The 12,284-nt window shown below is 39.1% G+C and overlaps 1 protein-coding gene across 4 annotated transcripts in view; it reads right to left on the minus strand.

The window, feature by feature from the left end:
* ARHGAP28 (Rho GTPase activating protein 28) overlaps nucleotides 1–12,284 on the minus strand; it is a 76,098-nt gene that overhangs the window by 7,680 nt on the left and 56,134 nt on the right. For all 4 annotated transcript variants that reach the window (XM_075084716.1, XM_075084715.1, XM_075084718.1 and 1 more), the window contains 7 exons: nucleotides 10,323–10,488; nucleotides 10,117–10,208; nucleotides 8,698–8,775; nucleotides 5,351–5,513; nucleotides 3,820–3,902; nucleotides 1,801–1,998; nucleotides 919–1,062 (listed from right to left, as the gene is read on the minus strand). In XM_075084716.1, coding sequence (XP_074940817.1) covers nucleotides 919–1,062; nucleotides 1,801–1,998; nucleotides 3,820–3,902; nucleotides 5,351–5,513; nucleotides 8,698–8,775; nucleotides 10,117–10,208; nucleotides 10,323–10,488 — 924 coding nt within the window. The remainder of the gene's footprint in view (nucleotides 1–918; nucleotides 1,063–1,800; nucleotides 1,999–3,819; nucleotides 3,903–5,350; nucleotides 5,514–8,697; nucleotides 8,776–10,116; nucleotides 10,209–10,322; nucleotides 10,489–12,284) is intronic.

Raw genomic sequence — 12,284 nt, forward strand, 5'->3', positions numbered from 1 at the left:
TTGATTACTCCTCTTACAATTCACCAATCTCCATTCTTTTAAACCTCCATGGAATATTCTAAAGACATTCTCTCCAGGCTATTAAAGGTATTTACTACATGGAAATACTACACTTAAGCTGCTATAGAGACTGTATATTTTGTACATGTATACGCAAAATACTTTGTTGCCCAAATTATATTTACACCTAATACATAAGCTATTTTAAGGGGGTCTACTGAAGTAGCATGCCTCAAGTAAGTTCCTAAACTCTGTATCTAGGCAGTGGAGGAAAGTTTGTGGCTTTAAGACCTCCAAATGAAGATTTTTTCCTAAGTCTGAACTGCACCCGGAGCTCTGGAAATCCTCCAAAGCATCCACCTCTCTGACTGTATGGGGAATAACAACACAAACTACTTCATTAGGCACGTAAAATTTAGACCCAGTTTTTGTGTCTATGTTGGGCAAACTGGATTTTCTCTCTGCTTAGGAAGTTAGTGCAAAACTGCAAAACTTAAGTTTGCAAGGAAAATAGCGAGTGGCATGGACCAGGGCACGGGTAAGCGCAATTAATCCTAACTGGACCATCCTACTACTCAACTACAGATCCATGCATTTGTTGAATATCTACAGATCATTGCTGTCAAGGACAGGCCACGTATGACTATTCTCTTATAAAACGGGTACAAAACCAGCATGTGTTCATAACAGCTTCTAACTTGGGCTGCTATAAAATCATCCTACCTTCCTCACCTTTTCTCAGTCAATCCCCAAAGCTTATCAGGCTGTTAGACTGGGAAGCACATCTTTCAAGATAGGTCCCAAATCAGCTTATTTTGTATGGCAAAATTTCCTCCCCACTCCCAGAAGCTTTTATGAGATAAAAAAGGAGGGAGGCTGGTTAAATCTACCCTTGAAAATGATATATTTTTATCACACCTCTGGTCTTTCAGGTCTCTCCCGTTCCATAGTCTTTCTCCTCAGAAGTTTTCTCACTCCTTTGTCAAACATCAGCTGTCTCTTGCTGTTGTTCATTGCTGCTTCATTCATTTTTCTCACTTGGGAAATCAGGAAAGATGGGACCTAAAGGGAGGAAACCAGAGCTAAGAATATATAGTAATTTTTCCCCCATAAATTTTGTGTTGGATCTTTAGAGAGGCACCAAATTTTAGGCAACAGAAGCTCTATTTATTCCCAGAAGATATAATTAGGTGCAATTAGTAGCTCCCTCTAACAACCCACAGTTATTCCATTTGTGAAACTGTAGATAATTTTTCATGCCAAATGAAACTTTTTAGTGATGTTTGCAGTTGTAGGGACTTTATTAGGAGGTAGTCTTTGCAGTCCCCATCATACCCTCCCTCCGTTATGAGGAAACGACCCGAGACTGTTGTCGTCTTCATGCCAACCTTTGGAAGTCCAGCAGGTAACACACACTTTTAGCCCATATTATTATGGGCTACACTTTAAAAAGTCATTTAATCTCATTCAAGTTTAGATATCTCACCTGGGCATCTAGATTAAATTATTCCCCTATGCATTCTTCTGTATAAACGATGGTGTGGGATAGGTACCTCCAGAGGGCAATTTGTGCTAAAATGGATGTCTTAGGTAGGTGAGGTAAATCTCCATCTGGAGGTATCTGACAAACCTATCCTGTACGTATCTCATTCTAGGTATAGGAGACTCAAGCCAGTTTCCAAAGAACAGCTAAATGTTTCTTCCAGGAACGTCAGTTTACTCGGATTTCTACTGAGCTGCTGCACATATCAAAATCCTTCTCTGCACTGGAGCCGTAAAGAGGGAACCAGCATTACTCACTGTCCACAGGATGTCCTGGTACCGAATTAAAAGCCGCACAATGTGCGCTGTGGTGGCGGCTGCTTGCATTTCTTGTTGGTTTGCACGTTTCCCTTTGTAGATGAAGAGGTTTGGTGCAACAATCATAGAAACATTCCACAAATTCATTTTATTTTTCCCTTCATTAGCAACCACCTTCTTCAGGAACTGAAGGAAGGCCTGGAAAAACAATTGTTATGCTGAGTCTCACGAACTACTTTACTTCTTAAATGCAGCATTTCAAATGCACATCATGGCTGACTCGGAAGCTAGTATATTTGTACTTGGAGGTGAAAATTAGGGGGTTTTGCTTTCTGATTTGGATTACTCTAATATTTGCTGGTACAAGCACCTGTGTCAATCACAAAGGAATAGTTAATGTTATCAAAATACACATTAATATATTATCTATCGCTTAGAGCATAATCCCAAATCTATAAGCCAAGTACAATATCTGCACTAAGGCACTGAATCCTGTAGTAGAGGAAGGAGAGAAAGCTGTTGCAATGGAATAATTAATTTCTTCATAGATTTCAAGGTTTTCATTTGATACATCTGGCCAAGGCTTTTTATATTGCAGTCACCAGGGTAATCAGGCTCTCTTCAAATGTGCACCAGTCCCATATATGATATAAACCAAATAATTCCTGCCAGCAACCCCCAGATTTTTATTCTGGGATAATGAAAGCAAGAAGTGCTCAGTGGTTGTTGTTTGCTGTCACTTCTGCAGACGCATGGCAAAGTCCAAGGAACCTCATTTTTCTTTTGGGCAGTTTATTCAGAATTTTGCTTGAGTGACTAAATAGGATGGATTGCAGCTGTGGTTAGAGTTGGGATCTGCCAGTGAATCTTTTTGCAACATCATACCATTAAAACCACTTTCTTTGTACCCTGACACTGCAGTTAAAACGTTTTTACAAACCAAGAAATTACAAAACAGAAACTGTGTTGGAGAAATTTCTAAAATCTCATTAGAGATAGCAAGTAGAGATGCATTCAGTTTTGTCATCACTCCTATTTTCATATAATTAAGACTACTCATCTAGCATGAGTGTAACATATATTGCTTTATATTGATATGGACTTTGGTGGAAGAAATAACACCCATTCTTTGGAAAGCACTAGTAGAACTCCAAACACTTTAAAGAGGGTCATTATTCTTGTCCCTTGTTACTGTATAAATAAATACAGGTAAAGAAGGCACTTGGACTCATAAAGCTAAATCTAAGCTAAGCAGTGGGCGCCTTTCAGGGGTGAGGGAACTGCAGGGTCCTGGTGAGGGGGGGACCTGGTGAACTGTCTGGGGGGTCCCAGGCAGCTTGTTCACCCAGGTTTCCGTTACATGGAAACAAGTCCAAAAACACAACCAGTGTCTCTTAGGGTCAGAACATAGCTGCAGCCAGATCTGGGGGCAGCCAAGCACCCAAAATGCTTGTAGCCACTCCTTCTGTATCAAGAAGTAGTACATGGGTGTGGAGGTGGGTTTGTAAGGCAAAACAGCTGAGGCCGAGGCCCTGACATCTGTGCTACAGAGGTAAGTTTCAGGGGTTTTTACTTAGGACTAGCTCCTCTAGTCTGGTCCAGTGGCCTGGAAGACCTTCAGCCCTGGGAGTGCACTAGGCAAGCTCCTGGAAAGCAGCTTTTCATTTAACTTCATCCTAGAGAATTCCAGCTATACAGAAAACCCAGAACCTGGACCTTCTTTTTCCAAACCATGCAAGGAACATGCCCCTTTGAAATGGGTGCTCCAGAATAAATGATGCCTGAGTGCCATTTACTGACTCCAGCAGCTGGATACCTCCAGCATCTATTTCTTAATGGCTTGTAAGAGACATGGCAGCCAGGGAATTGGAACATCTTGTCAAGGAAATGACAAAAAACACAGATGAATACTTTCATGATGCAGCATCTGATCAACTGACAGTTAGAAAAACCCCCGTGTCTCTCATTTAAAAGTCAAAGGCACCACAGGTGCCAGGTGATAGCAAACTGAGAACTTACCTTGGCTGTGTCTCTGTTGGCTTCAGGCAGCAGCATGATCAACAGATGCAAAGCTTGTAGCTGTAACTTGATCTTGGAGATTTCTAAGAAGATGAATAATTAATTTTTTTGAAATCCCAATTACAATTATTTTGTTCTAAAATCCTTGTTGGTCAGCAGTTCTAGAAACTGCTGCCAGGTTGAGACTAGTATGTTTAGATATTTATTAACCATGATCTTTTCCCCAAATATAAAACCAATTGTAACGAGTGGATTTTTCCCCGGCATCTTGTATCTTTGTCACGGGGGAGACAAGGTTCTATAAAATTCTGTTTAAATAGCAAGGAGACAATATTTTTCAGTACTAGTCATTTCCCCCTTTCAAACTGAAATGGACATTGTTTTCAGAAAATTTTCAGACAGTTGTTATTGAGTAATTTGCTAAGTGCTTGTGCCATTGGAGTGAAGATTGATTTCTTAGAGCTTAAAAAGTATTTGTCCCAAGTCTAGCACTCTAGATAAATGTAGAGCCCCTTGTCAGTTACAAAATACCATCAAGTTTTCAGCAATTGGTATATATTGATACTGTGCAATGTTCACTAGAAGAGCTGGGGTGGAGGAGTTGGGAAGAATAACTGTCATTTGCTTCCACTCATGGTGGATGAGAGAGGTTTGGAGAAAAAAAGAGTGAGTCTTGTGGACACTGTACCTGTTGGAGGGAATAAAGTAACTTTAATCTGCGCTGACACTTACCGTTCAGTCTTCTCCAAACTGCTAAGCAACTGTATCTGCATGAAGCCTGGCGCTCACAAGGAGCACATTCAGGTACATGAAGGTTACAGGAAGGGGTCACCTCCTTGTGCCCTTTGAACCACCTCATGGAGACACTGAAAACTTGGCTGCAACCTTATATTCTAAGTTTTCTTAGTTTAAATTTTCTGTACCAATTTGCCTAATAAATTCACCATCCTGATTGTTTCACTCTGTCCTAGCTCAAGAGAATTTACGATATGAGGACAATAGGTATTGCAAGGCAGTACTGTGTTCTTCCTGGAAGAGAAAGGAACAAAATGTACTGGGAATGAGAGGGTGTATGTACACTGAAAACAAAACCCGACTGCCTGAAACTTTCTCTTATCACATGTATCTGTATGAATATTCTGACCTCAGCGTAAATGCAGAGAGAAATAAAATAGATCCAACAGAATACAGCTAAAGGGGAGTGACCTGAATTTGCTTTGCAGAAATTTTCATTTGTGAAATCTATAATTTGTGTGAATCAGAGTCTGTATATGAAAGTCATTGCTCAACCAGGGTTTGCTCACAGATTTCAAATCTCACATTGAACAGTTGTGCCACTCAAATGAGTCTATGCTATTAGCTAAATGCAGAGACTTTTTTTTCCATTTGGAAAGGCAAGCTTGCAGAAAATTTAAATGTTTAGGCAATGCACTGGGCCTTTTATTCTCTCTACTTCAGAGAGACAAAAAAATGCAACGTCTACTATTACATTTTGTCTAGATCACTCCATACTACCTCCTTTTCCACCTACTTTCCACTAGTGTGATGAAAGCAGGCAGATATTCTACTGTGAAGAGTGGGCTTGGGAGTTCTCTTATAAACATTTTCAGCAGTCCTGCTGCATCATTATTTCGTACTTGGTCCCAGTCAAAAGTGTCTTCATAAAATTTCGCCTCAAGTTCTTGATGGAGATTCTGAAAGATAAAAGGAACATCTGACCTTTAATCATTGCTTCTGACCTGGCAGCTTGAAATCACTTCAGAAATCCCATTACAAGCAACAGGCAGGTTTGCACCACAGTTCAATTAAAGTAGCCCCAAACCAGTAGCAGCCTAGGCACAGCCACGTGGCGTTCAGGGCAGGTTAACAGATCAGATTCCTGGGGATATTTTGCAACCGAGGGTAAATTTGGTTTGCCGTAGCTAGCTTTCTGCCAGTGGCCATTTGAACCATTTTAAACCAAGACAATTTTGTGCAATGTCTTAGAACTAGAAACAGAAAATTCAGTTAAACAGAATTTTAACACAGGTCTTTTTGTTTAAAACACTCTCCAGAGGTTTTGACACTTAAATCCCAAAGGAGTGGCATTTCTTCCTTACTGTTAGTGAATTCGTTAGACAATCTGTTGTCATCCAAGTCCATGGGCCTTTTGCAAATGGCTTTAACTTCAGGTTTTCCCATCTTTAGAAAGAAGTTTCCTTTTAGGATAGCTGAAATTAGATTTGATTGCTTCATAGAAAAATGAAGCTATCAAACCATTACTGTCAGAAAACCTTCACTTAATACATGCTAAAAAAAACCCCTGAAAAACCATGAGAGAGATCTAAGACAGAATTGATTTTACCCTTTTGGGTGCCCTTTTAATCCTCTTGTGCTCCAGTGTCAACATCTTGCTCTATCACAGAGGTCTATGTAGTTCTGGATGGTAACTAATCAATGTTTCACACATATGTGTGAATGGAAATATTCAGTAAGGTTCCTAGTAGGAACAGCATTTGGCTTCAAACCCAGATCACTGTTTGGAAAATGCAAGCTCCTCAGAAATTTGTTGGGTTAATAAGATTGAAGGAGGCTATTGTAATATAAGGATATCCATAAATACTGCAGTTTTCACAATTATTACTGCCAAACACTGCTTTATGCATAAGAAGTTTGTTGCTGCTTTTTGTGAGACTATTTATGACAAAATATAGCTGTAGCTAATATTCAGGTTTCAGATCACGTTTTTGTGAAATGTAATTTAATATTACACACAAAAAAAGTTTAGCCATTCAGACAGAAAAGCTTCTAAAAATGAATTCTGTTTACCATGTCTCACGAATGGAAGGAAATGACATATCAAACATGGTCACACGTAATGAAGTGGAATGGTTGGCACAAAAGGAAATAGAAAGTCATTCAGGATTTGGTATATAGTGTTACAATCTCATTTTTACTAGCACATTTTACTAGTTGTAATCTGGGCTATCTCAGCTTCCTCTGTATTCACATCCTTTGCACATAATCTATACAAACACCGGATTAAGTTCTCTCCTGGTAACTGACTGGGAAGTGTGGAAGAGAAATCCTCACCTCATCAAAATCATAAGGGGGTAGAGAAAATCTACTCCACATTTTTCTGCTGACAACTAGGAAAAAGCCGTAAAAATAGAAAGCAAGATTTTTGTAACATAAACATTTTATATGTATCTACACAAGCAAGCATGTATGTATATTTTATTCACTTCCCCACACACACATTCATATATGCACCTAAGTGCTTTTAAAAACTTTTTTGCAATTCCTTTTTTTAAACATGACTGACCCTACAGTAGACTATCATACATTTTTCGTTCACTGGAGTTTTTGTTACAAACGAGACTACAGACAGAGTAAAACTTGTATTTATTTCTTCTGTTCTTTATATTATATATAAAAGCCATATGCCTTTTCTTTCTCCAAACAAGACTGAAATAAAATTGGAATGCCATCCAATCCTAATGTCATAATAATTTATGAAAGCTTTGAAAGATGAAATCTGGATCTGCTTTGAAAAGTCTCTCTCTTGCTGGTTGGCTTGTTGGACAGACTTAAATGATGCCAAAACTCAAATAATTTAAAACTTTTGTATGGGCAGTTTAACTTGCCACCCAGTATAGGAGGGTTACATATAAAGTCATATCTCATAGCAGCTCCCTGGATGTAGGCTGTGAATAAGAAGTGAACAAGACACAGTACAGGATACACAAAGAATATGAAAGTAGTTTCATTAGGTAGAGCACAGCCCTGCTGTGTAATGTCTCGGGGGAGGTTGGAAGAAATTGAGATTATGTGAAATAATACTTCAAGCATTTTTATGAAAAAATGAGGAAGCTGAAAAGTACAGGCCAAATTAGGAGCTCCCTTCTGCAAGACATGGCATTTTGCAAGGTGGTGAGAGCTTTTATCAACCCACAGAGTCAAAGGAATTGGACTGCTGCTGCCTATCTTCGATGCATTTCATGTAAGGCCACTTTTTCTTGTACAGTTATTTTTATGACCACCAGCCTATCAATATTTAGCAATCCCCAACACTACTCTTTTTGTGGCTGCCATGATGTAGAGACTTCTGCCTCAGAAAGCAAGACAAGCTTTCTTGAGGGTGAGAAAGTGGTAGTGGGATGCTCTTTAGGAAGTTGTTTAAACCACATTGAAAAAAAAAAACTCGAAAAAACAAAAATCTGGGAAAAAGGTAGACACTACTAAACCTGGAAAAATCTTGTTTTCCTAATTTGTCTTTGCCAAAGGCTTCCAGCTCCTGGAATCAAGTTAGTCTGGAGAAACAATTGCAAGCATTACTGAACCACAATGTCAGGTTATTGGGTACTAACTATCCTGTGTTTGTAGCCCACAAATAGCCTGTGAAAATGCAGTACTTGAGGCTGCCAAATAGTGAATGCAGGCCAAATTTCTCTCACTTGGAACATGAAATTGTAAGATCACAGAAGATAAATGAGAAATAAAATGACACGAATGTTAAAATTACATAGACTAAGATCTTTATCTGAAGTTTGCTCAGTTTAGCAACTCTGGATTTCTGAAATAAATGAAAACAGAGATAAGATCACAGCAATTTTGGACAACAGAGATAAACTGAAGGGATCCCTCAATATTTAGTGGATAAAAGCTGCATTCAACATCAAGTCTGTGCTTTATATAGAACATTAACAAATGCAAAGCAATAGACCACATGTTCTGTGATTTATTGGTTCCCAGGGACCAACGTGACCTTTCCCTGGTAGGAATAGAAATGCTGATCTACACAATTCAGTATTTAGGTCCAGTGTGCATTTGTGTGTGCTGTATTATTTTACACAGGGTCTGTGGTCCAGGAGACAGAAAACTGGCACACGCACATACCTTGACTCTGGAGGCAGATCCAGGCACTCGTAGAATTCCTTCTGTTTCCAAACCTGTTTCCTCAAGCTTGAGCAGCAACTGAAAAAAAAACCCAACAAAGCCCAGGAAAATACTCAGAAGCACTTAAAAGTACTATTAACTTTTTTTAAAATCTAGGTATCCTTGAAACTAATCTGAAAAAGATACATTTCTGTGTAACTTGCTAAAGAAAACAAGCCAGCTTCTGTAAGTAAACCTTCCTAATTTCTTCTCCATATCTCCCTGAAATACGGAGTATGTTGAGTACGGAAAACTGATAATGTGCTAGGCCCCTCTGTCCTTGATTTGAGACTTGGCACTGCTATAGAACAATCAACACATCATAAACATATTAATACAAAGGCAGATACACTGGGTAAAACACAATGGTGTTTTGAGGGAAAATTAGCCTCTGAGAAATGTTTAAGTCATTCCCTGAGGAGCACAATGGAAAGGTCTATAGATAACATACATTTCTGAGAACTGAGAACTCAGATTAGAAAATGATCCCAGGACATTTTATTTTGAAATTTTTGTGTATAGAGGAGTAGGCTTTTCAATTTAATTCTTTATAAAAAATAAATATATTTTCATTTAACGTAATTTAGAACAAGGTGTGTGTGCGTGTGTAAATTTCCTAGTATTTATTCATACAGCTCTGGATTTTCACCACCAGCTATGCTTCCGGCCCTCACTGTTAGATCCTTCTAATTTCCCATGGTATCTTGACAGGGAAGCTGTGGAGCTGATTGCAATGTCATGTAAATATTCAAGTCATGTCAGTCTGTCCCCTGACACTCCACACCACTTCTCCTTTTGTCGGTTTTTACAGTGAAATTTGTTGTAATTTTGAGTCTATGAAAACTTGTGTAATTGGGTGTGTGCTTGCCTCTGTGTACCTGTCTCCAAGACATCCGCTGAATCCCATTGTACTGTCAAGTGACTTATATAAATGACATTGTCTTTTCATACAATCCTCAATCAGAAGATACCACTTCCATTCTGGAAATAATAGATAATACCTGCAGTTTGAATTAATGTGAAATTAAAATTCCTGAGACAACTCATCTCTGCCACTTCTGCACACGCACACAATTTTGAATGGCTCTCTAATTTAATGAGAAAGGGAAACAGGAAGCCAGGCGTTTGTTTCTCAAAGTTTCCTGTACAGTACCATATAATTACAAAAATGGGAAGAGGTCCCCACTACAGATAAAACACACAAAAGGAGCAAATTTTGTCTCCTTGTCACAAGGTTTTCAGACCTCAACATACAGACAGGCAACCTGCAGACACCTTCAAGACTGTAAAGCCTACATCTTTTACCTGATGTCTGCTTTGAGTGTCAATGCAAATGATGGAAATGCGAATCTTAGGGGCTGAGCAGGCTGTTACACTCACTTTTTGGAAGATGAGGGGAACTTTTATTCCAGGAACCTTCTTTTGATCATTCTCCAGCAGTATGGTGAGAGGGACTCCAAACAGACCATTTTCTTAAAAATAATAACAACAAAGGTGAAAAAGAGGAAACACAACCTTGTACGTGTCTTCTTTGTAACGCTAAGCTGCGCCCAAGAGGCCGCCATTGGGATGCCACAGCACAGTACCTCGTCCCCGCACCCTTTCTGCGCGGTTCCTCTTCAGCTCCACCCCCAGTGCATCATAGAAGGCTGTTAGCTCAATCAGGGAGAGGTAGCGGATCTTCTTCATGTCCTCAGGAGAGAGGTCTCCAACCTCTGACAGTCCAAACCGGCTTTTCCGAACAATGAATTTCTACAGTAGAGATGGATCACATCTTTATTTGCAGAAAAATTACAGGACGTGAATTTTTGCTTTGAAAGAGATGCCTGTGTGTCATAGGAAGTCGTATTAGGGGAGATGGATAATACCAAAAGAGCTGGACGATAGCCCTATATATTGGCTTAGTATGTTGACATAACTTGTATCCATATGAACCATAAAACTGAGATCCTTGCCCATCATGTTCCCTTGCAGTTTGACTGGTAGCAGAGTTCCCTTGCGCTGTTTGCTGGAGCAGAGGTGTTAACCTCAGTGCCTGTACTCCAGCTGGGAAAAATGAGGAACGTGCTATTTAAACTTTTTCCCAGTTTCAGCACAATGTAACATTTTGCTTTGCTTCTGCCTCCCCCAGAGCATCTTTGAATGCTGTTGAAATAGTAGACACATTTCATCATGGGTATGGTTGTATATCAAGTGTGTGTGTGTGTGTGTGTGTGTGTGTGTGCGTGTATAGCAAATCTGTGCTTGCTTTCCCCATTACTATTAATTTATGAGGTCTTACAGGAGAGTGTAAACTAAAGACCTGAGGAAAAGCCTAGAAGCAAAATCACTTGCTCCTGGTGCCAACCTGCCAATTTACTGGTGCTTTTTATTACTCAAGAAACATTTAGGCTTAGAAACAGGACTCCCAGCAGCTAAGAAAGAATTTATTCAAGTAGGCTTGAACTAAATGATACTTAGTAATTTGATGGTATGTGAAAATGTCTACATATTTTAGAAAATGCAGTGTCATGGACCAGAGCCAGGAATGTTGCATCATGACAGAAACATTTGTGCAAATGTCAAAAAGAACAAATGCCCATCAGTTTTTGACATAATTGTTAGACATAATAACAAAGTCATAGTAAAAAAAAAATTCTTTTCAAAGAACTGTGGGACTTTGGTATTGTATGTTTTTTTAATTTAATTGTAATTTAAACCAGCAATTGTTAGTCAGAGGTATAAATAAATAGCATTACAAATCTTCTCCTCCCTTTAGGGAACTGAGTGGAAACCCAGCCTTCAATAATGTTTTGCTTCTGGAGATTTCAGCCCAGTCCTCCCTTGTTTAAACAAATTTGGACTCGATAGGTTTAACCCATCTTTAGATGAAGCCAGTCAAACAGATTAAGAAAAATCACACAAAAAAAAGAATTAATCTTACGCCAGATTTCAAAAGTAAGAGAGGACAAAGGGCATCTAGATCATGTAGGTTAGGACTTCCTAAATCACATTGCACATGGTCTTTCAATAGGGGTTAGTCATAACTAGGGGAGAAAGAGTGCAGGGGATGGAATGACTAATTTACATGCTGTCTGGGGTATTTTAGGCCAGAATCTTCCCTCCCCAGAATGCAGAAATTTCACTGTTACTCTTATGCCAAGACTCAATAATGTAGCAAAAGCTATATGGAAGACAGTCTTCAGAAGACACATAAAATACTAAAGAATATTTATACATTTTGGTTCCAGTGATGCAAAAAGGCCAAAAGCAGCCAAAGCACAATAAATCACCTTGAAAATAAAAAAAAAAAATCACACAGTATACAAATATTTTCTGAGGGGAAAAAGTAAGCTTGCCAAAAAAAGCCAGACAAACACTCCAAAACTGATTACAAAAGGTAGCTACAATGATTTTCCATGGTGGCTGGTTGACTCCTAGGATTACTATGATGTGATGCAGAGTTAACACAAGGTTTGGGGCTGGGCCTCTTTCTTCTGCCTTGTGTCACAATTTTCCAGTGACTTCTCTTACAAACAGTGAAGTCACAATATGCAGCACTGAAGGAG

Source organism: Phalacrocorax aristotelis, chromosome 2 (assembly GCF_949628215.1).
Source record: "Phalacrocorax aristotelis chromosome 2, bGulAri2.1, whole genome shotgun sequence".
Taxonomy (NCBI): domain Eukaryota; kingdom Metazoa; phylum Chordata; class Aves; order Suliformes; family Phalacrocoracidae; genus Phalacrocorax; species Phalacrocorax aristotelis.